Source organism: Manacus vitellinus, unplaced genomic scaffold, assembly GCF_001715985.3.
Source record: "Manacus vitellinus isolate BGI_N305 unplaced genomic scaffold, ASM171598v3 scaffold_15_pilon, whole genome shotgun sequence".
Taxonomy (NCBI): domain Eukaryota; kingdom Metazoa; phylum Chordata; class Aves; order Passeriformes; family Pipridae; genus Manacus; species Manacus vitellinus.
In genome coordinates, this window is record NW_021939122.1 from 1,557,542 (window position 1) to 1,582,480 (window position 24,939).

The 24,939-nt window shown below is 34.7% G+C and overlaps 1 protein-coding gene across 19 annotated transcripts in view; it reads left to right on the plus strand.

Moving 5' to 3' along the window:
* The window catches only part of KCNMA1 (potassium calcium-activated channel subfamily M alpha 1), a 458,566-nt gene that overhangs the window by 329,538 nt on the left and 104,089 nt on the right, over positions 1-24,939 (plus strand). For 11 of the 19 annotated variants that reach the window (XM_018068976.2, XM_018068983.2, XM_018068981.2 and 8 more), the window contains 3 exons: positions 4,173-4,282; positions 7,683-7,751; positions 19,988-20,074. In XM_018068976.2, the coding sequence (XP_017924465.2) occupies positions 4,173-4,282; positions 7,683-7,751; positions 19,988-20,074 (266 nt within the window). Of the gene's footprint in view, positions 1-4,172; positions 4,283-7,682; positions 7,752-11,687; positions 11,700-19,987; positions 20,075-24,939 lie in introns of all 19 variants that reach the window. The other 8 variants (XM_018068974.2, XM_018068980.2, XM_029958460.1 and 5 more) reach the window with 1 other exon arrangement.

Below are 24,939 nucleotides of genomic sequence, written 5' to 3' on the forward strand. Positions count from 1 at the left end.
CCTGCCCATGGCAGAGGAGCTGGAACTAGTTCATCTTTAAAGGTCCTTTCCAACCCAAACCATTATGTGATTCTGTGATCAGAATTCCTGACTTCTCAAACTGACAGCTATCCACAAAAATAATGATGAGCAGTAGGTAAAGCTTGGTGTCACAGAGAACTAAACTAGCATATTTGGCTTCCTGGAACCCACAATACTTAATACATATAGATTTATGCTTTCTGCTGGAATGTGTTTGTTCAGCCAACAAGCAAAGCTTTACCACAAAAAACTTTTACTGAAATGAAATCTACTCTCTTTGTCTCAACTGTGTTAATTCATACTGTACAAGGGTAGAAAGTACAAGTATTCAGACATTGCTGTCAGGACCTGAAAGAGGGTAGACTAGTAATTATTTGAAGTGACAAAATTGTCTTAATAATTGTAAAATTGAAACTACTGTAGGCTTTTCTTTGTTTTGCAAGTTAAAATCAAGGTTGTTTGTCTTTTACTAACTAGGTAAATACCATTCATAGTTTTACATTTTTACATTTGTGATAACATTATTTAGTAGCATCTTGAACTGAACTCATCTCAAATTCAGCTTTCTTTTTGTTTCTATAAATTTTACACAAAATTAACTATTCCCCTTTGTTGTCAGGCAAATGACATGTGAAATATCCATTTTGCAAGTCCATATGGGACAGATTATTTCATCTGTACATTGACAGTTAAGTTTGTGCAACTTACTCTTAATGTAGAGATAAGTATGGACAAGTAGTAGATAAGTATCAGTAGGCCCAGAGGTGAACTGGACAACAGTAATTTAAATTATAGTTAAGTATTTTAATGAAAAATAAATGTGCATTTTAAAGAGTCAGAGTTATTTTTGAATTCAGTTCTTGAGATTAACTGAAGCAATAGACTTAAAAATAACATCACAAAGGCTTAAATTAGTCAAGATCATAATGAGTCCCAAAAGTATTTTTCCTCACTTTAAGGATTTTGAAATTAGTATCTAACTGACATGGATTATAGGAGAAACTGATTATGTTTATCTGTGGGATCCTACTCTGTTAAAACTTATGGTAACTGCAGGACTCAAGGAAATAAAAAAGAAATACTGAATACTGATGATTCTTAATAGTAATTTCAGTTCTAGCAGACCAGCAGGTACTGCCTTTCAAAAGATACCAGGGAAAACATAATGGTTCAGATGGAGATAAAATGGAATGATCATCTTTAGTCCAGTGTTATAATGATCTTATAATAACATTTTATAGCATCCCAAATATCAACTATTCTTTAAATTCATTAATCAACAATTCATGGTATCCTAATAGAACATATCTTAAACACTCCAATCACTTCCTGAAGGTTAATTTAACACTAACTGGTATCTATGAAGCTTGATCACTAATTCATGAATGAGTTTGGTTTTTTCCAGTCCTTTCTTGGTCCTTGACAGAGGTGAATATTTGACTATAGGTCTGATCCTTCCTCCAAATCAAAACCATCTGCCTAAAGAAAAGAAAGCAAGGGAAGAAGGTAGAAAGGGAAACACATAATGCATTTGGGTTTTTTTTCCAACCCCAGGTGGTGTCAATCTAAGAAAAAGCCACAAAATAGACCATAAGTTACAAACATGCCCTTGCTATCATTACTCTTAGTTTTTTACCAAGCCTGCACTTTATCTGTTTTCTGTATATAGAGTTTCTGATCAGCAACATTTGCAAGTTTCCCATAAATAAAAGGGTTATAAAAAATGTGATATGACTTCTCTGTGTGTGGTGGAGAAAAACACCATCCCACATGGTCTCTGAATGGTGACACAAGGTCTGTGGAAGAAATTTTTCTTGATTGTTTGCAGCCCACTTGTCAGAGAGTATGTGATTTGGAATATCTCCATGTTTCAAGTTATTCTTGCAGTTGTTTACATCTGCAGAACTAAAGTAACTGGTTACTTGGCAGCCTATCAGCAGAAGAGAACTAAAAAAAAAAAAAAATAGAAAAAAAAATTATTGTATCTTATATTTCACCAGTTTCATTTTTTTGAAAGAGTGCCTTTTGACTAGTTTAACATGGGGAAAAAAACTGGTGGATCCCAAATTAGTACTTGGCCTTTAGGAAGGCTGTAGACTGCAATGACATCTCTCCTTAGTCTCCTCTTCTCCAGGCTGAACAGACCAAGTGACCTCAGCCACTCCTCTTACGGCTTCCCCTCCAGACCCTTCACCATCTTTGTAGACCTTTTTTGGATGCTCTTTAATATCTTTATATCTTTCCTATATTATGGTGACCAAAACTGCACACGATATTCTGCCTTATTCGAGAAAATTAAAATCTTTAATCTCTCAGTCTCTCTTTATACTTCTTTCCTGTTTACTATATAGTCAGGTAGACTCTGGTTAATGAAAATGTGGTAATGTAAAATGTAACAAAAGAAATATATTGCATTATTTTGCTACTCTGATGTAATTGACACGTTTCTCTCTAATTTTATCTATACTGTATTGTCATACATATTTTTTTCCTGCTGTGTATAATTCTTGCAAATATGAATTTCTCTGTTAGCGCAGTTTATGTGGCACAATTAGTGAATAAAACCAAAGAGATAATTACACACAGGAATGTCCAATTGTGGTTGAGATTTTTGCTCTATTTTAATGTGATGTAATATGTAGGGAAGCGACTCTTAGGACTCCTTAGGTATTTCAGGCTGTGTGTTTGTGATGGTTTCCATAGTTTTTCAAGAAAGGTCTCTTTGTGAATGACAGTCAAACCTCAAACAAACTTTTTATGAGGGCACCAATTATGGCATAGAGAACTGGGATTTCAACAGTGAACAACTTCAGCATATGACATATATCCAGTCATATCAGCTGACTTTGTACTTGCTCTTTGGAGTTATAGTGCTATTGCCAATGATGGATGCTCAGTGGCTTGAACCAGTTACCTTAATATAGGTGTTTGATGCTAATTGAAAGACCTTACTGAGTGTCTGAGACCTAAGCTTTATAGATATGACATGACATCCATGGACCCCAGGGCAGCAGCTGGAAGCTATGTGGGACTGCATGTGTGTCTCAAGTATCACTAGAACCTTCTGCTTAGGCAAATATATAGAGTTTTTATGGTAGTCCTGTAGCACCTCCAGCTTGTTTTCCTTCTTACCTTTGGCAGTAGAAGACCTCTGAATTTAACAATAGAGGTTTTTTTCAGTAGCTGTCCTAAAGCACTGATGAACATTGAAAAAATTGTTTCAATGTATGTTTCTCATACTTACTTTTATGTTGGAGGTGCAGAGAAGAAAAAAAAATTAAACAAACAGGTTTGACTGCTGATAATTTCTAAACAAGGTGAAAATAATTAAGACATTGTTAGAGACCCAAATAACAATATAATGCAACCTCTGGAGCAAGTCCAGAGGAGGGCCACAAAGTTAATAAGAGGATTGGAGCACCTCCCCTGCAAAGACAGACTGAGAAAGTTGGAGGTGTTCAGCTTGGATAAGAGAAGGTTGTGTGGAGACTTCATAGCAACCTTCCAGTATCTGAAGGGGACCTACAGGGAAGCTGGAGAGGGACTCTTTGACAGGAGCTGTAGTGAGAGAGAGGACAAGGAGTAATGGGTAAAAACTGAGAGAGGGGAAATTTAGGGATGTTAGGAAGAAATTCTTTTCTTTAGAGTGGTGAGATACTGGAACAGGTTGCCCAGGGAGGTTGTGGATGTACCAGTGTCGGCAGGGTTCAAGGCCAGATTAGACAAGGCCTTAAGCAACCTGGTCTAGTGGGAGGCATCCCTGCCCATGGCAGGGAGGTCAGGACCAGATGGTCTTTAAGGCCACTTCCAACCCTTAACATTCTATGATTCTATGATTTTCGAAAAGAGAAAATTGAAAAACTTTTTTCCTTAAACTCTCTACAACCTTATTTAACCTGTTGCTAAATGTGCTTGACAAGAATTAAGTGTATTATTTTTACATAGGATACCTAATTTTCTGACTACAAGGACTCTGTTTTAGTTTTTTTTTCAGCATTTCAGAAAAATTCTGTACGAATAAGTAATGTTAATTGTCATAAGAGTCTACTGACTTATTTGTTATAGTCTTATTCATGTCTAAGCAGTTGTTTGTGAATTTTAAAGAAAGCTGTGATTTTTTTACTCAGAGCTCTGCATCTTGTTTCTTTTAGATTGAGGAGGATACGTGGCAGAAATACTACCTGGAAGGAGTTGCAAATGAAATGTATACAGAATATCTGTCTAGTGCCTTTGTGGGTTTGTCCTTCCCTGCAGTTTGTGAGTAAGTAGAGATACATATTAATAGACAGAAGTATTTGCCTTCTCTCAAGAGAAGTCTGGTTTTTGCAGGAGACTTTTTCACTTCGCTGAAGTCCTAATGTTGCTACTTCATATGGTATCTAATAAACACTAAAGCAATCAATGCATGGAAGTATCTGAAACATTGTAATGCCTGTTTTCAGAATAGACTTGGAATTAAATGATTGTAAATGAAAGCATGAATGTTTTCAGTGTTGAACAAATTCATCAGCAATCCATTTAAATTGAGTTATTTACTCACAAGTGCTGTTCTATTGTTTCTTCTAATGATTCCCATTCTTTGAACAGTGGTTGTCAGCATCACCATCTTGGCTAATGTACCATTCCAAGGAAACTATTCATTAATTTAAACATACCATTAAGTCATATAACCGGTGTGACACCCAGAGCTCTGTGGAAGTGGTTTCAAATGACTTGTAATAAGTGAAATATGTCAGAAAAGATGTGTCTGTTCTGTTATGAGAAAGGACTACTTGAAGCACATAGTACATAACCATAGCATAAGCCATTCTACAGCTTTATTTCTAGAGACTCAGAATGCTTATATTTGTCCTAGAATGGGTCTATGAATGAGAGATTTGTATGCAAAAGGTTTCTATGACAAATTCTGTGGCCACATGATCAGATAGGTTTAGCACACTCGTATTTCCTCTTCAGTTGGCATTGCCCTTCACTCCAACCATGCCAAAAGGTCACCACCAAGGCTGTGGACAGCTTTTGCTAGGGACTGTTCAAATACTTGATAAGAAACAGACCCTACTCTGAAGAGTTTGATGTTGAACTAGTTAACACAGAAAAAGTTCTGAAAACTCCATTCTTAGAGAAGGAATTAGAAGAAGAAGTAAAATATCATCTCTTATGTAAAGGAGGATGATTTTGCTTCTACTCCTCTAACTTCTCTTCCTTTTCCAATTTTTACAGGGAGCATAAACATAGGTTATGGCATAAAAATGAGGGAGAAACAGCTGTTAGACAAATATCCATTTAAAGATCTGTCTTTGTCTGAGATGTAGCTATGACAGAGCCCAGTCTTCAATTTGCTACTAAAATTAGGGGCTTACAATCCATCCTTCCACTGTGTTAGCCAAACTGTCACTAGGTTACTGAGGGGAAAAGTGTATTACTAAACTACAAAAGTCTACCTGGATATGTTGAAATAGAAAATCTCATAACATATTACAGAAATGTGTATTATATTCAGAATGAATGGTAATTTGTGCTGTTTACACTACCTACAGTCATACAAATTAACTCTCCACTGCAAACCATTTTCAAACCTGTTGAGTTTCTATATGAGTTTGCAGAAACATGTGACTGAGACTGTATTTGATATAAAGCTGTCATTCATTTAACTGTGCTGGTAGAATGGAGATAAAATAATCAATAAAGGGTGTTTATTGAGATTTGGAAACATCTAATTTTGGAGGTCTCAGGCATTTGGTTATCTGAAACAGCAAATTGTGTTTACTAGTTTAAATGAAACAAAAAGATTTATCTCAAATTTTTCACCACTTTATAACTCTATTAATTTCAAGTTAATTAAAGCACATTAAAAATTAAAAATTAGTATTGCTTATTAATGAGTTTCGTGCTTATTAATGAGTTTAGGTATTTTCATTACTGTAAGAATTGACTATTCAATTTCCAAAAGAACTGAGGAACAGGAAAAGTCCTTTGCATTGATTTGTGAAGGGGAAATTAAGTCATTGGATAGGCTTAGTGCGTTCAACCACCCATGAGATATACAGACTTTGAGAACAGTTTTTGTAGTGCAGCTTTTAAAATTCCTGCAGCCAGTGACATTTTAAAAGTCTGAAACTAAACGAGATGTTCTGCTTTCTTAGGTTATGGGTCTTAATTGCCAGTCTAGGAATGTGATTCTTTGGTAAATAGGCTGCCATACAGTTTGGATAAGAAACATAAAGAGAGTGCAGAGACAGTGGGGATGGGACACTCAATATTGTTGAAGAATTTCAAGCTTTTGGTGTCAACACTTGGGTGAAGAATTAGATGGCAATAGAAGTTAGTATCAGTCTGCAAGTTCTATTTTTAACTATATGTGTGTGTACTAAACGAACATATTCCAAACAATAAATTTTCAGTATGTGAATGTAATTCTTAACATTCTGTGCCCTTGGATATTGCTGGTCCAGGTGTGGATGATGCTGACTGAAGATAAACTAACCAAATTGTCTCCCCCTACCCTGGTTCTAGGCTCACTATTTTCTACCCAAAGTTTTCCTAATGAGACTAGCCATCTATGGATTGACACTTGGCCTAGCAATGGAAGCAGCATAATGAAATGTGTGCACTCCTCTTAATATTTATTAAATTAGACATATTTCCTGTTTGTTATTCAAGAAATTGAATATTATCAGTTCAGTAGCCAATTCCTTGTTTTCAGTTAAGTATGTGATTGATACAAAGTATGAATAATATTGCTTAATTTGCGTAAAGAAGATAAATATTATTGACATATATGCAAAAATATTAAGAACACTGAAGTAAGGAAGTTGGTAGAAAAGCAGGGAGCACTGGAGAAGTTAGTGTATGATCAAGAAAATGGCAGCCATCTAATTGAAAGATCAGCCCAAGAATCACTCATGACAAATCTGTACAACAGAAAGCAAGTAGCATTGACTTTGCATACATTTCAAGGGTAAAATTGAAAAATAATTTCTAGTTATGAAAAAACTCAAAAACTCACTTTCTTTGTTTTCACAGAGCCCCTTAGCTTGAAGTTAATGGTGGTATGCTAACTCACAATTTTGCAAGTCTGTGAATATCACCCTTAAGTTGTTTTAATAAATAGCCACTTCAACAGACTTTTATGACTGAAAAAAATGTATATTACAGTATCAGAATGTAATTCCCATATATTGATCACAAATTGCTTCCGGTCATGCTGTTCCCCAAGGACAATAGTTGGAAAATAGTGACTTATTAATAGTGTACTCTCACTTTATTTCAGTATATACATATTTTTCTAAGGAGTGCACACTACAATCAACAAATATTTGAAAAAATTACCTCAAAACATCCACAACTATAGCCAGGTGCAATTTTGTGTTGTGTATCATGGCCTTTATTATTATTGCTTAAGTAGACTTCGTATGACAATGTGTTGGTGGTTGTGCTATTGTTATCAACTTCTCAGTTTATATTTTTAGGATCGTATGGGTTAATTATCTTCAAAATAGAAAGATCTTAACATATATTCTGTGTATCCCTAATGGAAAAAATGGGGAAAGATCTTAACTTAGTAAGTTCTCAAAGAAAATACATTCCCCACGGCCTTCTCTACATATATGTGATGCTGGTTGTGAAAAAAGACTGACTCTTGGCCTCTTCTTTTCCTGCAGACTGGTGTTTGCGAAACTAAAGCTCTTAATGATAGCCATAGAATACAAGTCGGAAAAACGCGAGAGCAGGTATGTCCAATCCCTCCAGCTCTTGAAGTTCTGGAATGCACCGCCAAGAATTTTGCTTGCCTTTTCTTTTTTTTTTTTTTCCAGAATGAACATAGCTATTCTTTGAAACATTTCAGAATATAATTAGCATGCCATCACATTACAGCATTTCACATAGCACTGAAAGGCGCTTATTTCTGCCTTATTTCCTCCCTGAAATAAATCCAAGTCAGAACATTTAGTAGAAGGTGGAGAGACAGTAATACATATGTCCCATCTCTAGAAGCACGGTTAATTTTTACTTAGGGAAAAGCTAACAATTTTTTGTTCCTAATGTATCACTTCTAACCAGAGGTCCAACTTACTTTACTGAAAATGGAAAAGTGAAAAACAGATGTCATATCAAAATTCATTATGGTTATGTGTATTCTCAAAATACAAATTTAGCCTTGAAATTACCAACTGGCTGGCTACTTTCCTCAACCAGAAAGAAAAAAATTCACTGTTATTAGTACAGCGTTTCTTGCTTTTTTTTCATACAAAAGTTCATAAAAATCTGATTGACATTGGAATCAAACTTCCATCAACTAGTCTGTCAGTGCTGTAAACAATACTCATTTTTGCATAACAAAAATGTTATAAATGTTGTCTGCAACATGTAGAGGAACATTTAATAAAAATATTACAGTACTGACTCTGGATGAATATGATTTTCCTCTTTCCAAAGTTATATTCTGTGCTGCTGCAGTAAACCTGGAATGATATGTATTAATTCATCTTATTATTGGCATTTAATTACTTTTTAGTGGCCAAAAGACACTTTTGAGTGAATTGTTTCTCCTCACAGGAGAGCTGATTCTGTCATTTGAACTCATGCCACAATTTCTGAGGTTTTGCAAGTTTATTTTAATGTTTAATAGTGTCATAATTTTTCTTTATTAAAAATATGTTTAAAACCTATATTGGGCATTTGACATGGAAAATGCGATGTTACAACTGCTTAAAAGAGTATTTCCATGCCTGATAGTTGATTTTACTTGTTTCTTTCCTATGTTACAAAGTGAAATGTGAAGTGGTGTATGTGCTATTGGATATTATTTTTGTTCAGACTATGCTTTTTTGTTCACACTATACTGATTAAGAAATCCTTTTTTTCAAAATATATTTTTTAAAATGTTTTCAGCTCCTATGGACTCTTAAAATACTTTTCCATTGAATGATCTCATTCTACATTAGCTAATGTAAAGCCAATGATCTCTTCTTCTGTCTCTAGAAAAAGGAAAAATTGATAGTAATAGCAATGGAACTATTTATCAGATTTTGTTTATCCAGTATTTTAAAAAAAAAATTGTTTCTGTTTTTTCTCCTAAGAATTATTGCCCAAATTTAGGCTGTCATTGCTTCAGTTATAATTTACTTACATAAGTGCTAATATTACAGTCTCTTTCAGTAATAACAGATAGTTCTTGGCTTCTATATCATTCTTTGCACTAACTTCAGTGGGAGTTGGATTGAGTTCTTAATCACAAGGTGATGCAGAGGATCCCACAAAAAGTAACACAATGTGATACAAACATATATTCCTTCTTACTTAAAGCCACACAGGTAACAGTTTGCAATTAATTAATTTAGTAGGGAAAAAAGAGCCTAAAATTGCAGGAAACAATAGTAACAGAGGGATATTAACAACTTGATTTTGTGAATATTTATGTAACAAAAAGAGGACGTATAAGATAGATATTCACATTTTCTTATAACCCTGATCCACAGCAATATCTGCTGATTTTATTAACCAGTGATAATTATGTAGTCACTGTTTGGTGAATCACAGAGCTACCTGTAGTATATCTTTACTGTTCTACTTGTTCCTGTGCTCTTCAACCCAAATATGTTAACTACATATTTGTGGTTTTCTGATCTAGAGCCTTTTAGTCTAACCAGAAAGGTAATGGAACAAAACTTAAGTTTCTCACTTTGTAGGTATACTTGTATTTCCTTGCACTCTTATTAAATGAAAAGATGGGGAATTAAGATAAAAAGTTAGAATAACATGTTTTAGAAGTGCAAGCTCTTTTTGAACAAGATAAATTTGTCATTTTCCAATTATATTTGTTGATGTTGACATTGAAAATATTTTATTCTGCTCATATCTAAAGTTCTTCATAAAGATGAAATGGCAACTGGTTATGGGTATCCTTTTAAACTTTCAGTCTTTATGAGAGTGACCAACAGTAGATATGTGCTGATTTTATGATTGTAGTTTGCATCCATATTTAGTAAAACTACTGAGAGGTTTTTTTATATAGTTTACAATTCAGAGGAACAATGTTAAATGTAACTAAAAGTTTAGAATGTCACCTAGGTGGCACCCTTTTATTAAGAGGTAATATTTCCTGCCATAATGGAGACAGGTCTAGGAATAGTATTTTCAGGAGCAGAGGAAATTTTCAAAGCATTCTTTCTGCTTAAAGGATGAGAAGCTTCAAGAGTTCAATTTTTGTTATTAGCCAAAATAAAATATCTATAGCAGTAAATTATGTATCTGATTTTTTTACTTAACACAGAGAGGTTCCTTTTAAGATTAGTTTCATCTGCCATCATCACTTTGCACTCAGAGCTAAAGCAGTCTTAAGTGGATTCAGAAGTGGTAATGGGAGGTCATTCTAAATTTCTTAATACTTTTTGTAAATTTTCAACTCAGTGTTAAGAATAAATAGTCCCATCCCATTCAATGCAGACTTGTATTTGACTTTGTTGATACCCTTATTACATGTAGAATGGTATAAATACTAATTTACCTAAGCACTTTTTTTTTCCCAGGCAGTCACTTAAATGTCAGTTTTCTAAAGCTTTCTGGTTTACAGTCAAATTCTGTTAATTCCACCATAGGGAATTTGAGATCAGTAGAAATAATAAATTATCAGAACTCTATCCAAGCTGATATTGCTGTACAAGTTAGCAGTAGCTGAGCTTCCTGCTTGCAGATGGGCTTTTTCTTCTTGTTTTCCTGGTTACTAATAAAGCTACCCAAAACAGTAAGCACACCTTGATAGCATGTTTTGTTAAGATTAGGTAGTTAATTATAAACAATTTATGATTGTACAGGGTTGCTTAAAGCAGATATTCAAGCCTAAATATAGGTAATATAGTCATAGATATGATAAGTGTAAATCAGTTGTCATGTAATCGGTAAAGTATCTACAGTCTTTTTAGGCAACCGTTCCTCATCAACATATCTTAAAGATTAGTAAAAACAGCTATGATTAGATTTTTTTTAACCTTTCCTTTTATATATTTAATAATGTTTAACCTGCTCCTCAGGTATCAAAGAAGCCTGAGTTTACAAAACTCAATTTAGAGGGTTTCTGACAAGTTACTAAGGTCTGCACTTCAGTAGTTCCAGGTCACAATATGACTTAACCATTCCTTCATCTCTAATTAGTATCTGGGAATGTTATAATGCATTATTAAGAAGAGGAAGCACTTAAATAAATTTTTGTGCCCCTGATAAAAGCCAAATATTTTAGCTCAAAATTTGTCTTTCTTAATTCATTTGGTTATTTTATAGAAAAATGCAAAGGGAACATGGAGAGCATGAACCTGAAAATGTCCCTAAGTTGAATATATAGCAAAAAATAACAGTTCAAAATGCAGACATTCAAACTCCTTATCTGAAATCCCTTTTACAGACATTTCTGCCTTCCTTTTTCCCCTGTATTTTTTTCCACATGAGTAAGCAAGAAGGAAAGCCTAACATGGATTCTTCCCTCCTGCAACCCATTTATACTCCTCTTGTAAAATTTTCTCTTGTCTATCCATATATTTGTTCTCATTCTCAGCAGAAAAACCTTTAAGCCTTGAAGACTTTTAAATAAAGGGTTTTTTTGCTTTTGCTTTGGTGTCAGTTGATTTCTTATCAAAGTGTTTGATTTGCAATTTTTTTCTTGTCGTTTGCAGAAGCCGAAAGCGGTATGCCCTCTTCGTTACCTTTCCTTCCAACCTCAATCCTACCTTCACTCCTTCTAACTTCAGGACTAATTCCTTGCCAAGAACACAGGAAGATAACATCTTTGTCTATCTTTCTCTGTATATGCACACACATATATACATACATATATTCATCTGTCTATGTGTGTGTGTATATATATATCTGTGTGTATAATTATATATGAGCCCCCAGTCTCAAAGAGGAGAGAGAATAGCATTTTGTCTCTCCATTGTTTCTTGTGATTCAAGCACTAACTTCTTTGCAGGAAGTATAAAATTAAACAGCATAAGTTTTTTAGGCCTTTTTTTCCCCCTTTTGGAATCATTGGTGTATCAGAGTGTTGCATTCGAAAAGCAGACTTTACTGTTAACATCTGTCCTCTTTTTTCATTTGTACTGTCCCATGACGATGTATATTTCGTCTTTACCAGCCCTTGTGCTGCCATATTGTCTTCATATTCACACCTTCATTGATGTCCTTCTTTCCCCAGAGTCTTCCTTCAAAACATGTCTTACAATACAGTAGTTCGTGTTCTCTTGCAGTCTCATCTTCCATTAACAACAACCAAATAACTGATTCTTTGCATTGCTGGTCCTGTTTTGAGTCCAGTTATTCATAATACAGTACTCATTAAAGCTGTTGTACTGTTCCAGTGAAATTGCCATGGATAGTTTGTATTGTATGTCACATTCATTTTAATGACATTAATTGAACTCATTTACGAAGATGTTACTGTATGTATTTTGTTTCTCAACTGTGGGTTGGGTTTGTTTGTTTTTTTTTTTAGATGGCATGTTTTACATTTTCTTTTGGTATACCATGCTCTGAGCCCCTCTCTAGTCTACATTCTATCATACTGCTACTGGTTTGGATGAAGTAAACAGGGCATACTCTTCCTTGTCTCTCCTCATCTCTCTTCCCTCGCACAGCTTTTTTTCGTAATTGCTTATAGCATTCTGTCTGTCAGTGGTGGTCTTTGGAGATCTGTTATCATTGTCCAGACACTTCAGTTTCCTTCTTCATCGTTCTCTCTAAACTTTACTTTCTATGTCTGTTCTGTTGCATATGTTGTGTTATATGTATTTAAGTTTTAGTCTTATTCTCCTATGGTTTCTGAGTAGATGTGTGATAAGAGAGGTGGCTTCCTGTCAGTTTGGCATTGATATGATCCAAATGCAGAGAAGTTACTGCAACACTTAGCATCTTCAAGGATCTGCAGCTGTTGCACCTCTACTTTGCTTCTTGCTTTTAAGTATATATTATCTTGTGGTGAAGGCATGTTAAAGCTGGCATGATGAGCGATATGGAGAAGTGTTGTACCAAGTGAAGTTGCTTGCTCCCAGAATAAAGTATTCTGTTATGCTTTGTTGTACTGATAATCAATCACTTCTAGAATCAGAAGGAATAACTTAATTGTTTCCAAGTGTATTGAATTCACCATCTGTTTAACTAGTTTGGACTATGCTCCAGTAAAATACCTCATGCACATCCTGTAAACCATGACTTAGGTACTATTGTAAAGAATTTAACTCCTGGGAGCAACCTTTTATATGCTTGTAGTAATTAAGCTTTAATACACTGTAGCATGTAATGTGCACTGTGTCTTTTGCCTTGTATTCTTTTTAGTGTCTTACTGGATTTTGCTGTGTAGAGCAATATGGATCTGAGTTAATGTCAATGACAGAGTCCAGAAGAAGGAAGCAATACTAATGAGTTACAATCAATGTGAAACTGGTATGTGCACAACTCCCACTGTGGGATTTGTGCACCTACTCTCACACTCCAAAACATACCCTGAAACAAAAAATATTATCTCCAACTAATTCTATAGTTGGATGAATGACATGGTGTGTTTTAAAAGGCCGCTATGCTAATAGTACTGCTTTTTATCTGGGCATGAAACAATCAAGAATAATAGCTGGTTTTGTTTAAAAGTGTGGTAGCTATAGTCAGTAATACCATATAGTCTTGTTTTAGATAATGTAGGCATAGTACTTAAAGAATATTGTATCTTCCTGATGATTTTGCTACTGTTAGAGTTGCACGGGGAATGGTACAGTACATCTACCACAAGGTTTAAAACAGTTGTTACAGCTTTTGTCATTTGTTTAGTCAAAATTTTGCTGTTTGTGTTTCATTTAATTCAACAATTAATATTTTTTCTTTAGAAAAGGAGGATGATAGTCACATGGGTAGCAATAAAGCTGAAAACAAACAAAAAAATCAATCAAGCAAACACCCAAAACCCAAACAACTGACCAAAAAAAAAGTAGTATTAATAAGTCAGAGAAGTTTCCTTGATGCAGGGCTGAGCTGTTCAATTGGTCACTGGTAATGGGATTCCTCTCACCTAAATGTCTAATCTCCTTTTAGTTATCTAGACTTATTCCATGATTCAGGGAAAGAGAGAGACAATTCTTAAATGCATCTTCCATTTTAAGACAGATGAGAGGAATCTCACATTTAGTGCTGCCTAAATGTAACCTTGAAAGTAAGAACAAACAGAAATAGTATATAACTGAGACACTGACAAGGAAAATTGTTAAAAGGACTTTTCTGATGTAGAGAACTACAGGAAACATTTTTCATTCTACTGAAACTTTTGTATGCTGAATATTTATTAGAAGTAATGTTTTAAATATTCTAATAATATGAAAAGATATCAGCCATCAAATTTTCTAATCACATTTCAGCCCAAGAAACATAATTTGAGTCCAATATGTGTAACATTTGAGAGCAGGAGACAAAAATCACCCAACATCGAAAATGAGTAAAAAATAAATAGATAGAGGGAATTCGTCCTACCCCAAAGTGCCAGTTCACAAACTGCCCTACAGTTCAAACCTCCAAGTGTCAGGTTCTCCATCAAGTATCTGTAAGTTCAGGAAAACATGGAAGATCTTCAATTAGTAATCAAAACCTTAGCTCACTTATAATGCTTTAAAGGAACACTAAAAAGGAATATATAGGAAGTATTCTCTAGCTAGATCAGGGTATTGTCAGTCATCCATGCCCTACTGAAAAGGTATTGAGCAATGCTCATGTTCTGGGGTAGTTTCAGGTAGAAAAGAACAAATCAATAAATATTTACATGTATCTATGTTTTATTGAAGGTAACACATATACTTTAAAAATCAGAAAGATATAATCCAAAAAATATGTTGATCACAATTAACACACAGTGAATTATGAACAGATATCTGTTCTCCATTGACATATGAAAAAGTCATCACGTCCTATCTTAACTTTTCATTGTGTAAATGAAACCATAAACATTCATCTAGAATTTTTGTGACCACATTTAAATTTTCCTTTTTTTTTTTCAATTGTGCATCTCAGATGTGCACTGATTGCCATTTGTGTTTCACGTGTTTATATTTCTGTCAGTCTGGGAACTCATTTTCAGCTGAATAGATAGTATTACTAATTCTTTCCTGAGCTTTAGTTGTTCAGTGTCAGGTTGGGTGGGGCTTTGAGCAATCTGTTCTACTGAAAAATGTCCCTGACCATAGCATGAGGGTTGGAACTAGATGATTTTTAAAGATCCCTTCCAAAATAAACTATTCTATGATTCATTCTGTGAACTGAATTCAAGGATGATTTCCACATTTTCAATGTGTGACATTTTCATTGCTCTTGGATGCCTGATCTTTAATCTAGTTACAACGTGAATCTTCTTTAGCAAATGAACTAACTTTTGCAGAGGTTTCCAAACTGCATATTCTATTCCACAAGTGGCTTCCAAATTGTAGTATTATCAACAAGTAATGGAATAAGTTCATGTTGGTGAAGGACATTAAATTCCTATTAAACACATTAAATCATATTTAATTTACATGGTTGTAATTGCCATGTGTTCTAAATGTTCATGTGTGAAGGAGCAAGCAATCATGTGAGCCCTACCAGGAAAAGTTTTATCCTGAGGAATGTATTTCTGGAACTGGAATCCTTAAAGAATTATGGCTGAATGGTTTTTTTTGAACTTGCTATTACTTGATTACTTTCTGAGGTAATCTAAACTAGAAATCTTATAGAATTATAACATTTAATCAAGATTTCAGAAGCTTTTAAAATACTTGGCCTTCTTTCTTAATTTCATAAGCTGATTTAGGAGATTAAAAAATTAAATTGTATTTTATGATAAAAACATGTATTTGGAAAAATCAGAAGTGTAGTTTTCAATAATACTTTTTCTGATGTATGGCACGGATTGCATATTAATTAGCTCTAGGTATTGTTATTAAACCTAATGAGTTGCTGTTCTTTTTTCCCCTTTTCCTATGTCTTCCTGTATCTGCGAAACTTTTCATCCTTGGAGATACATAAAAATGAGACATTAGCTGAAGCTTGCTTTCTTAAAAGTCCAATTTAGTTTGCCATGTACTTAGCTTCTCAACCACAGGGATATATATATATATGCATATTTTCATATTAAACAAATACATGCATCTCTAAATAACTGATAGATGCATCTTCTTTGTATACTAATAAGACTGTTTTGTTTTTCTCTGTGCTGTTTGTTCTCCATATTCTACTATTTTAATTCAAACATTTCCCTTGCTGTACATATTAGAATGAGTGCTTATCAAAGCATAACTTTAGCTAATGATACTACAAGTGTCATAAGAAATAATTCAGTTCCTGCTTTAATAAGCAGTGTGTTTAATAAATCCATATAGACTCAGTAGAAATTGCTCATGATTTTGCTCTGGTTATATATCAGTGTGTATATAAACCCAAAGCTTTATGAGGTTTTGCTGTAACTCTTTGCTAATAGCAGTGATGGGGCAAATTAATTTTTATTCCCTATGGAAGATTTTGCTGCTGGGGTCATGCTGCATTAATTGTGATCAAATCTATATTTTGTGGCTATTTGTATTTGTGAAAATAAGTATGTGTGAATGAAGTATAAGATCTGACAAAAATAAAGTCTATACGCTGACCCATCTGAATTGATTTAATGTGTCTCAGAAAACCTCGAGATACAAAATTGTGCTCAAAATACCTTACAGCCTAAATGAAGCCAGTTACTTCTGATTTAAGATTGTATTCCATGCATCTTAAAAGAACTGCTTCATTTGCTCATTACTTTGTCAAATTTTAAGTATTGTTATGAGGAGTGAACATTTATACATCTAATGATTACCTCAGTTTGTGGAGCTTGGGTTGTTGAGTTTTGAGTAGGATTTTTTACTCTTTGGTATGGTTTATCTCCAAGAATTGTATTGAGGAAAAAAACTAACCTGGTCTATGTAAAGAAATGTGTTCATCTCTTTTCACTGAAAAGCAGTAATAGTTAAGTGATTAAAGAATCAAATGAGATAAAAGCTATTTTTCTGACAGAACAGTACCCATTCGTACCTAAGAAAAATAGCCAACCCAAACTATATTACGAGTCTTTACATGTTTTAGAAGAAACAGTATAGCAAATAAATGAGATTAGCATGGTTAGGAGATTTTTGAGTTTAACAGCTAAATTCTCAGCATAATGGCAAGATTAAGGATGAGCAGACAGGGAAAGGGAAACGTGGAGACTGAAGTACAGATGCAGTTATGGACATGATACAAAGTTTTGGCAGAAAGACTTTGGAGATTTAGTGGCAGAAAGATTCTCTCCTGGTTCTTGAGAAGACTTATCTAGGCTGAGGTAGGCTCGCAGGTTTAAGACAGTCATTTTCAGCTTTTGTCTGTGAGTACTGGCAGAGCGTACGTCTCACCTCCCTTAGCCATGGATGGTACAGGGATCTCTGTAAGTGCTAGTAAGTGCTCTGTGGGCTCAAGAGACAAAAGCTTGTGCAGGAAATATAAATTTTCCAACCTCTTTGTGATCTGAACGACTGGTTTCATATGAAACCAGGGTGATTTCCTTGGTTTTTTGTTTTGTTTTTTTGCTTGTTTATTCTTTGTTTTTTTCTTGTTTGGCTTTAGGGTGTTTTGTTTTTTCTCTTGGTTTGTTCTTTTTTTTTGTTTGGGGTTTTGTCTGTTTTATTCCATTTTAAAACCTGTGAAAATGCATTTTAAAACTGGATAAGGTAAATGTTTTTGTTGCAAGCGCAACCATTAAGCCCAATTGACTAACAAAAGAAATACTAGGTCTGACACTGGATGATAAATACTAGATGATAGTAGTTGATAATAGATGATACTAGTTTAGCTGTGTAGCTTTATTTCATCTCACTTATCTGTGTGCATAATGTACATGTTATTTACATCATCACATTTAATTTTTTGCAAATATTACTAAAGTGTACTGTGGAGATGAACTTGCTTTCCATAGTGATATCTTCCAATTTCTGTAGTTCTGCTCTCTTTTTTTATTACAAAGCTTGAAATTGTGAATGAAGGAAAAGGAAGGATATCTGGGTAGATGCTTTCCTTGAGATTTAATTTCTGTTTGAGCCTCTGCCAAAGAATAGCTGTGTGAGAGTGAGATAATAATTTAAACCAAACCTTTCACAGATGACCTCTGATTAGGTGTTCCTTATTCTGGGCATCAGAGACTGGGCTTTTGGAAATGTGGAGCATTCTTACTTACAGCAAAAGTCCCTAGAAAGTGTATATGGAGCTACATAATGCTAAACACTTAGAAAAAGATGGTCTGCAGGCATCCCAAGTTAATAACTGCTATACCTCATAGTGACTTGATCTCTCCTCTGTAAAATGGGATAATACTATATCTTCATTCTTCTTGTGAAGTAAATTATGTATTTGTGAATCTTTTCCATGCTGTAATGATGAACACTACAGAAAAACATGTAAGAAAAGTATGATCCTGATTTTAAAGAGATAAATTACATGAAACCATGCCCCAAGTAATGACAGTAAAACACTTCTCAATGAAGTTCCAGATTGTGAGAAGGAATATTAAATTAGGAATTGTATCATAATGTCTACATAATGGCAGCTGAATTATGACTGTATGACCAACCTTTTACTTCTGAACTCATGAGTGCTTTATTTTGCAGCCTACATATTCTTGTCATAGGGCCTTGCAGCTTGTGGAATTACACAAAACAGTGTGCTCATATATCTTTCAGATATATTTTTGTCGTATTAATTTATTCCTAATGTATAGAGAATAAATAACATATTGAATAAGAGATGTACTGAGACCAATTTTCCCTACAAGAAAAACTTTGGACCTTCAAAGTTTAGTAATATATGTCTGTTCACAAATGTGGTTTTTTTATTTTTGTGTATATATCCTTCCCTAATATCAATTTTTGCTAAATCTGCAAGGTATTAATTTACTGGTAGTCTTTATTTACTCTAAATTGCACATCAATGCCATTACTACATTTCGAGTTAGAAAGGCTAAGCTTTAATAAAAGACAAAAAAGAGAGAACTTGTGAAAAGCTATATTAAGTTTTAGAAAGTCAAAAGCTTAGTTGTATTAAACATTAATAAAACTTATTGGAAAATATATTTACATTTATTTATATATGTATATTCATATTTAGCGTGTTACTTTGCAAAGTGCCTTACCTAAAATCTAGAGTTAAATTATTATAAAAATAAAGAAGATATTTCTTAGAGAGACATGGAGTACCTCACTTCTTGATAGCAGTTTGTAATTTCCTTCATCGAATTTAGCTGAGGGTATTCTGTCATTGTGGTTGGGTTATTTTTGTTTCATGGCTGCATAGCAATGTTTTAAAAATTTTCTATTCGTTTTATGTTTTTTCAGCTGTCGTGACTGGTTGTCTTGTACCATTCCCCTTGAGTGTATGTGTGTGTTTATTATTTTAAAGAATAACATTATATGTCCAGATAGGGGTCCCATTAACTTTTTTTTTCACTAGAAATTGGCAAAAATTTGCATTGAAGGGTTTAGCTTCATAAAGGATATTTTGTGTTATTACTGAGTGGTGGTTGCTGGTTCTTCCCTTTTCACCATATTGTGAATTTTTCACCACTTTGCATGACAGAGCAAGAAAACAGCAATGCTCAGCTTCACACTTCATGTTTCTGAGAGGCTTTTGTGTAGTCTATATTTAAAGCAAAAACATAAGAAAACAGACGTAAACACTTACATGATGTGATTATAGGCAGAGGCATGTGATTGTCTCCAATTAACGCTTTTGTAAAAAGCATGTGAAACTGTTATTTGACTGGAAATTTCAAGGAAGATGGCTTAAAATTTCCTTGCAACCTTTCCTAACTAGTGGGTCCCCTATAACAGAATCAAATAAAGTAAATTTAGAACATTCCGTTAAAAATAGTTTAAACTTATGGTTTTGTTGGTTTTGTTCTTTTTTCACTGAGCAGTATATTAATCAATCCTGGAAACCACGTCAAGATTCAAGAAGGTACCTTAGGATTCTTCATTGCAAGTGATGCCAAAGAAGTAAAAAGGTAAATCATGTGTTTTTATCTTTAAATTTAAACATATATATTTAATGTCAGTTTGTTTCTTTACATGTAGATGCCTCACTTAATTTGCCCTATTATCTGATTCTCAGGGAGAATTGAGTTGTCACTGTAGTGAACCAAACGTATATATATGAAATTTTCTTAATTAGGGTCCTAAATATCAAGGAAATTAAATAATTTTGCAGCAGATATGAAAAGAAATAAAGAGGCTGGTAGAAGACAGGGATTACAGTTTTGTCTGAGTTTCAGGTTTAGAGAAGTTCTTATTTACATAGACTTTAGCAAATACTTGATGTAAGCAGGCTACTGTAATTGCATTAGCAAAATAATACTTATGTTCTTGTCATTTTTCTTTAATGGAGCTACAAATTCTATGACCTCATAATAATAAGTCAAATTACAACAGAGCACTATATTCCAACCAGCTATATTCACAGGCTCATTGTACTTGGCTGTACTAGATTTGGGTTGAATGAAAAAGAGTTTTATGGTATTGTGTTTAGGACCAAATGTGTGTATTATTGTTTGTTAGGATCATTATACGTTTGGAAAGAACAAAGGAGAATTGTGACAAAATAATTTTTAAAAGGAAGAATTGTTGAATGTCTGTAAGAGTTAAAAAAAAAAGATTAATATTTGCAGCTGAATGCCTCCTCATAATTTGTATATTTGTTATGTCATGCCATCAAAATCAGATTTTTACTTGATGTTCTCCATGAGCTTGCTATTTTAACTAAATCCTACACTTAAAATGGTGAAATATTCAAACTATACACTTCATTAAGTTCTAAAATTTTTAGGTTTAAATTACAGTGAAATAAGCAATGCATGTTTATCATGAATCTTTAAAGAAAGTCAAAACATCAAACCAATGAAATCAGAGAACTTGAGTTCTGTTTGTGTTGAAAGAGCTAAGATATTTTTTGGCCAGGGTAGAGCATATAGAACAGAACAGCAGTGCTCCTGACCTCTCATATTTCTAGCACCATCTCTGGAGTATGTGCATCCTGCACTGCCTCAGGTGCGCTGCCTTTCAGCATAGAGTTCTTCTCCTCTCTGGTGCTTTTCTCCAGTTGAATACACAGAACTGTTTTCATATTGCTTTACCTAGGTGCTGGTTTTCTTTCATTTATAAGGCACCCTCCAAGGATTTTTTTTTCAGACTGCAAGAAAAATGGCATGATATTTTTAACAGGGAGAAGTTGACTGTGTTTAGGGAAATTTTTCACATCATTCATCTATCATGTTTTATCTAATACCAAGCATGAAACAGGATTTCCAATTCTGCCTGGCTTTTTGCAGAAGGCTTGGTTTAGAAACATCCTGCCTCCCTTACCACATTTCTTAGCTGTTCTTTGCAAAGCAAATGGTTATCAGATGTGTTTCAACTAACAAAGCCAATTATGAAAAGTGTTCATTTCATCCTTTTGAGCTATGAATCAGAGTCGGAAAAATGTTCTAAAATTGAGGGGGTTCGGAGGGGGACAAATAAATTTTTAATAAAACAAAATTAAACATGTTATGTACCTGAAATTCAAATTAAATTATTCTGATTTTTTGTTAATGAAGAAATTCCAGCTCCCTTAAGCTAAATCTATTTCTATATCCCAGAATGAAATATAACATACAATGTTCAATTACTCTTCCTGCCAGAATCACTTTTACATTTTTAGAAAAACAGTTTCCCATTAGAAGCAATTATACCTAGAAACAATTATGCCTTGGTAAATAGCTTCACATAAAATGTCAAGTGTTTAAATAAAACACAAACTATATGAATTACATCTTTATTATTCTTTATTCATTTAAATGTTAGTACTATGATCAGAAATCCATATGCTTCAAATCCACTTAATTCACTCCAATTATATAGAATGATAATTTTATTGCAGCAATCACTTCAAGTATTTGCTCTTGGCTTTGGACATAGGATTGAAGGTACTCTAGGACATTTGTCCTGAAGTGAACTTCAGAAACACGGTCTCTAGAAATCACACAGAATCACAGAGAATCAACCAGGTTGGAAAAGACCTCTGAGATCATTGAGTCCAACCCATGACCCAATACCACCCTGTCAACTAGATCGTGGCACTAAGTTCCACATCCAGTCTCTTCTTAAATACCTCCAGGGGTGGTGACACCACCACCTCCCTGGGCATCCCATTCCAGTGTCTGATCACTCTCTCTGTAAAGAATTTCTTTCTTGTGTCTAACCTTTACCTCCCCTGGCACCTCTGTCCGGTGCGTGTCACGAAGTTTTGTGAGGTAATATTTGTGGTAGTTAATTCTTGTTCAATAAAGGGGCTTACAGCTGGATTGGGGAGAAATTGTAAAAATTTGAGGAATTTTTCTCTTCCTGGCTTATTTCTTGGCATCAACTCATGGTTTGAAACATGTTTTATTCTCATTTCCTTGGATGTAATTTGTTTACTTTCTGGTGGAATGTGAATATCTTGAAGAACAGAAACTTTCTGCAGCAAAGTATACAAATGCTTAGAGAAGGCTTTTTCATTTTACATTTTGCATTTTAGAAATAAGGCAATGTCACAGCTTGAAAGAGTAATCTTCCTGGAATTTTCTTAGAGAAATTAAGTGTGCTACGTTTAGGACTTGTATCTTCCATCAGCAGTTTCATGCTATATTGATTTTAGAAGTGTTAATAACATTCAGTGAGGTTTCACTGCAATTTATATTTGTATTCCCTGGTTCATATCTTGTATGCTAGACCTGCTTTCTTTCTCCTGATGGGCCACTTAACTACCAGGGTCATTTTTCAGAGGTGTAAAATAACTTAGATAAATTTTTAACTATTTAAATTAGGTATCTAGTTTCTCTCTCTGACCATTTCCTTTATTATAGTTCTACCTGTGGTGGCCATACTCTACTTAATTTAGAAGAAATAGTAGTGATCATCCTAGCTGCAGCGCCAAAGGGTGTGTTTAATCAGAGACTGCGTATTAATATTGTTTATTTTTCTTTTTATATTTCGGACTGTAGATTGTTCTGTTTCAGAGACCTCCCTACTGTTGTAGCAATCCAACCATCCAGTACTGTCAGCAAAAGCTATGGGTGGTCGCAAAGTGGCAGCTTTGCTTCTTACTGCCAAAAATTGTATTGAGAAGTATGCAATGAGGGGGGTCGGGATGATAGGCAGGGAGCTGACCTATGCTGAGCATGGACAAATACAGGGAAATAAGCAGGTTAAGAAAGTATGTTTAATTTGTTATGCCAACAAGAATCCTGCTAAACTGTATCTGTCTAGCTAGAGGCCAGCTGTGTGTGTGATCCTCATGAAATGTGTCATAACAGCCTTACATGATATGTTGACTTGACAGGCATGATTAAACTCTCCTCTGGGCACTCTGATACATATTTATTAAATTGGAATTTTTTTTTTAAATCTTATATAAAGTAAAAAGTTTATCCTTTCCCTCTTTCTTAGTTCTCCTTGTACTTTACCTAGTGGTGAGCCATTTGATAGAAGAGTAGAAGTCCGTGAACAAAAATGTTAAATAGAGACCTAGATAGTTCATCTTGTTAATTGCATATTCTTATTTTAAATTTTTGCTTTTGTCTGTTCAAAACCAAAATGGTTCTTCTTTCTTTAGATATGAAGAACAAAAAAAAAATAGAATCGTAAAATCATAGAATGGTTTGAGTTGGAAGGCAACCTTGAAGATCATCTAGTTCCAACTCCCCTATTGTGGGCAGGGACACCTTCAACTAGTCCCAGTTGCTCAAAGCCCCATCCAACCTGGCCTTGAACATCTCCAGGGATGGGGCATTCACAACTTCCCTGCACAACCTGTTCCAATGCCTCACCACCCTCGCAGTCAAGAATTTTTTCCTAATATCTAATCTAAACCTACTGTCTTATCAGTTTAAACCCATTCCCCCTTGTCCTGTCACTACATGCCCTTGTAAATAGTCTTGTCCCATCTTTCCTGTAAGTTCCCTGCAGGTATTGGAAGGCTGCAATTAGGTCACCTCAAAGCCTTCTCCAGGTTCAAAAAACCCAATTCTCTCAACCTTTCCTCTAAGGAGAGGTGCTCCAGCACTGATCAGTTTGGTGGCCTTCTCTGGACTCGCTAGAACAGGTCAGTGTTCATCCTATGCATGGGGCCCCAGAGCTGGATGCAGTGCTCCAGGTGGGGTCTCACCAGAGCAGAGGGATGGAATCACCTCCCTTGAGCTGCTGGCCATGCTTCTTTTGATGCAGCCCAGCATATGATTGACTTTCTGGGCTGCAAGTGCACGTTGCCAGCTCATGTCCAGTGTCTCATCCAGCAGCACCCCCGAGTCCTTCTCAGCAGGGCTACACTTGATCTTTTCATCCTCCAGCCTGGATTGATAGACCCATGTTGTAGACCCTAACCATGAAGTTCCCTTTGTTACCTTCGTCTCTGATTTTTACCCACAGACTTTCTACCTGCTCATGGCTGTTTTTCAGAGACAACTCTTCACACTTAATCCCTGTCTTGATGTGGAAGGCAACCCCTCCACCTCTCCTTCCTTTCCTATCTCTTCTGAACAACCTGTACCCACCAATAGTCACACTCCAGTCATGGGTTTCATCTCATAATAGTCTGAATCAAGATTTAGATGTTATTTAGTTGTTCCTTTAGGAACGTATTTTGAGTAGATTTTCCCTTTCTGATTTGGTTTCGGGTTGGTTGGTTTGTTTGGTTGGTTGGTTGGTTTTTATTTTTTTTGCAAATAACATGTCTGATATTTAATGTCACAGTGATCTCATTACAGTTTCAGTGTAGCTAAAATGAAGTCCTACTTGTGACCAACCTGAAGAACTGGCCTAGGGTGCTGGATAGTCTTTAAAAAACCCCACCCTG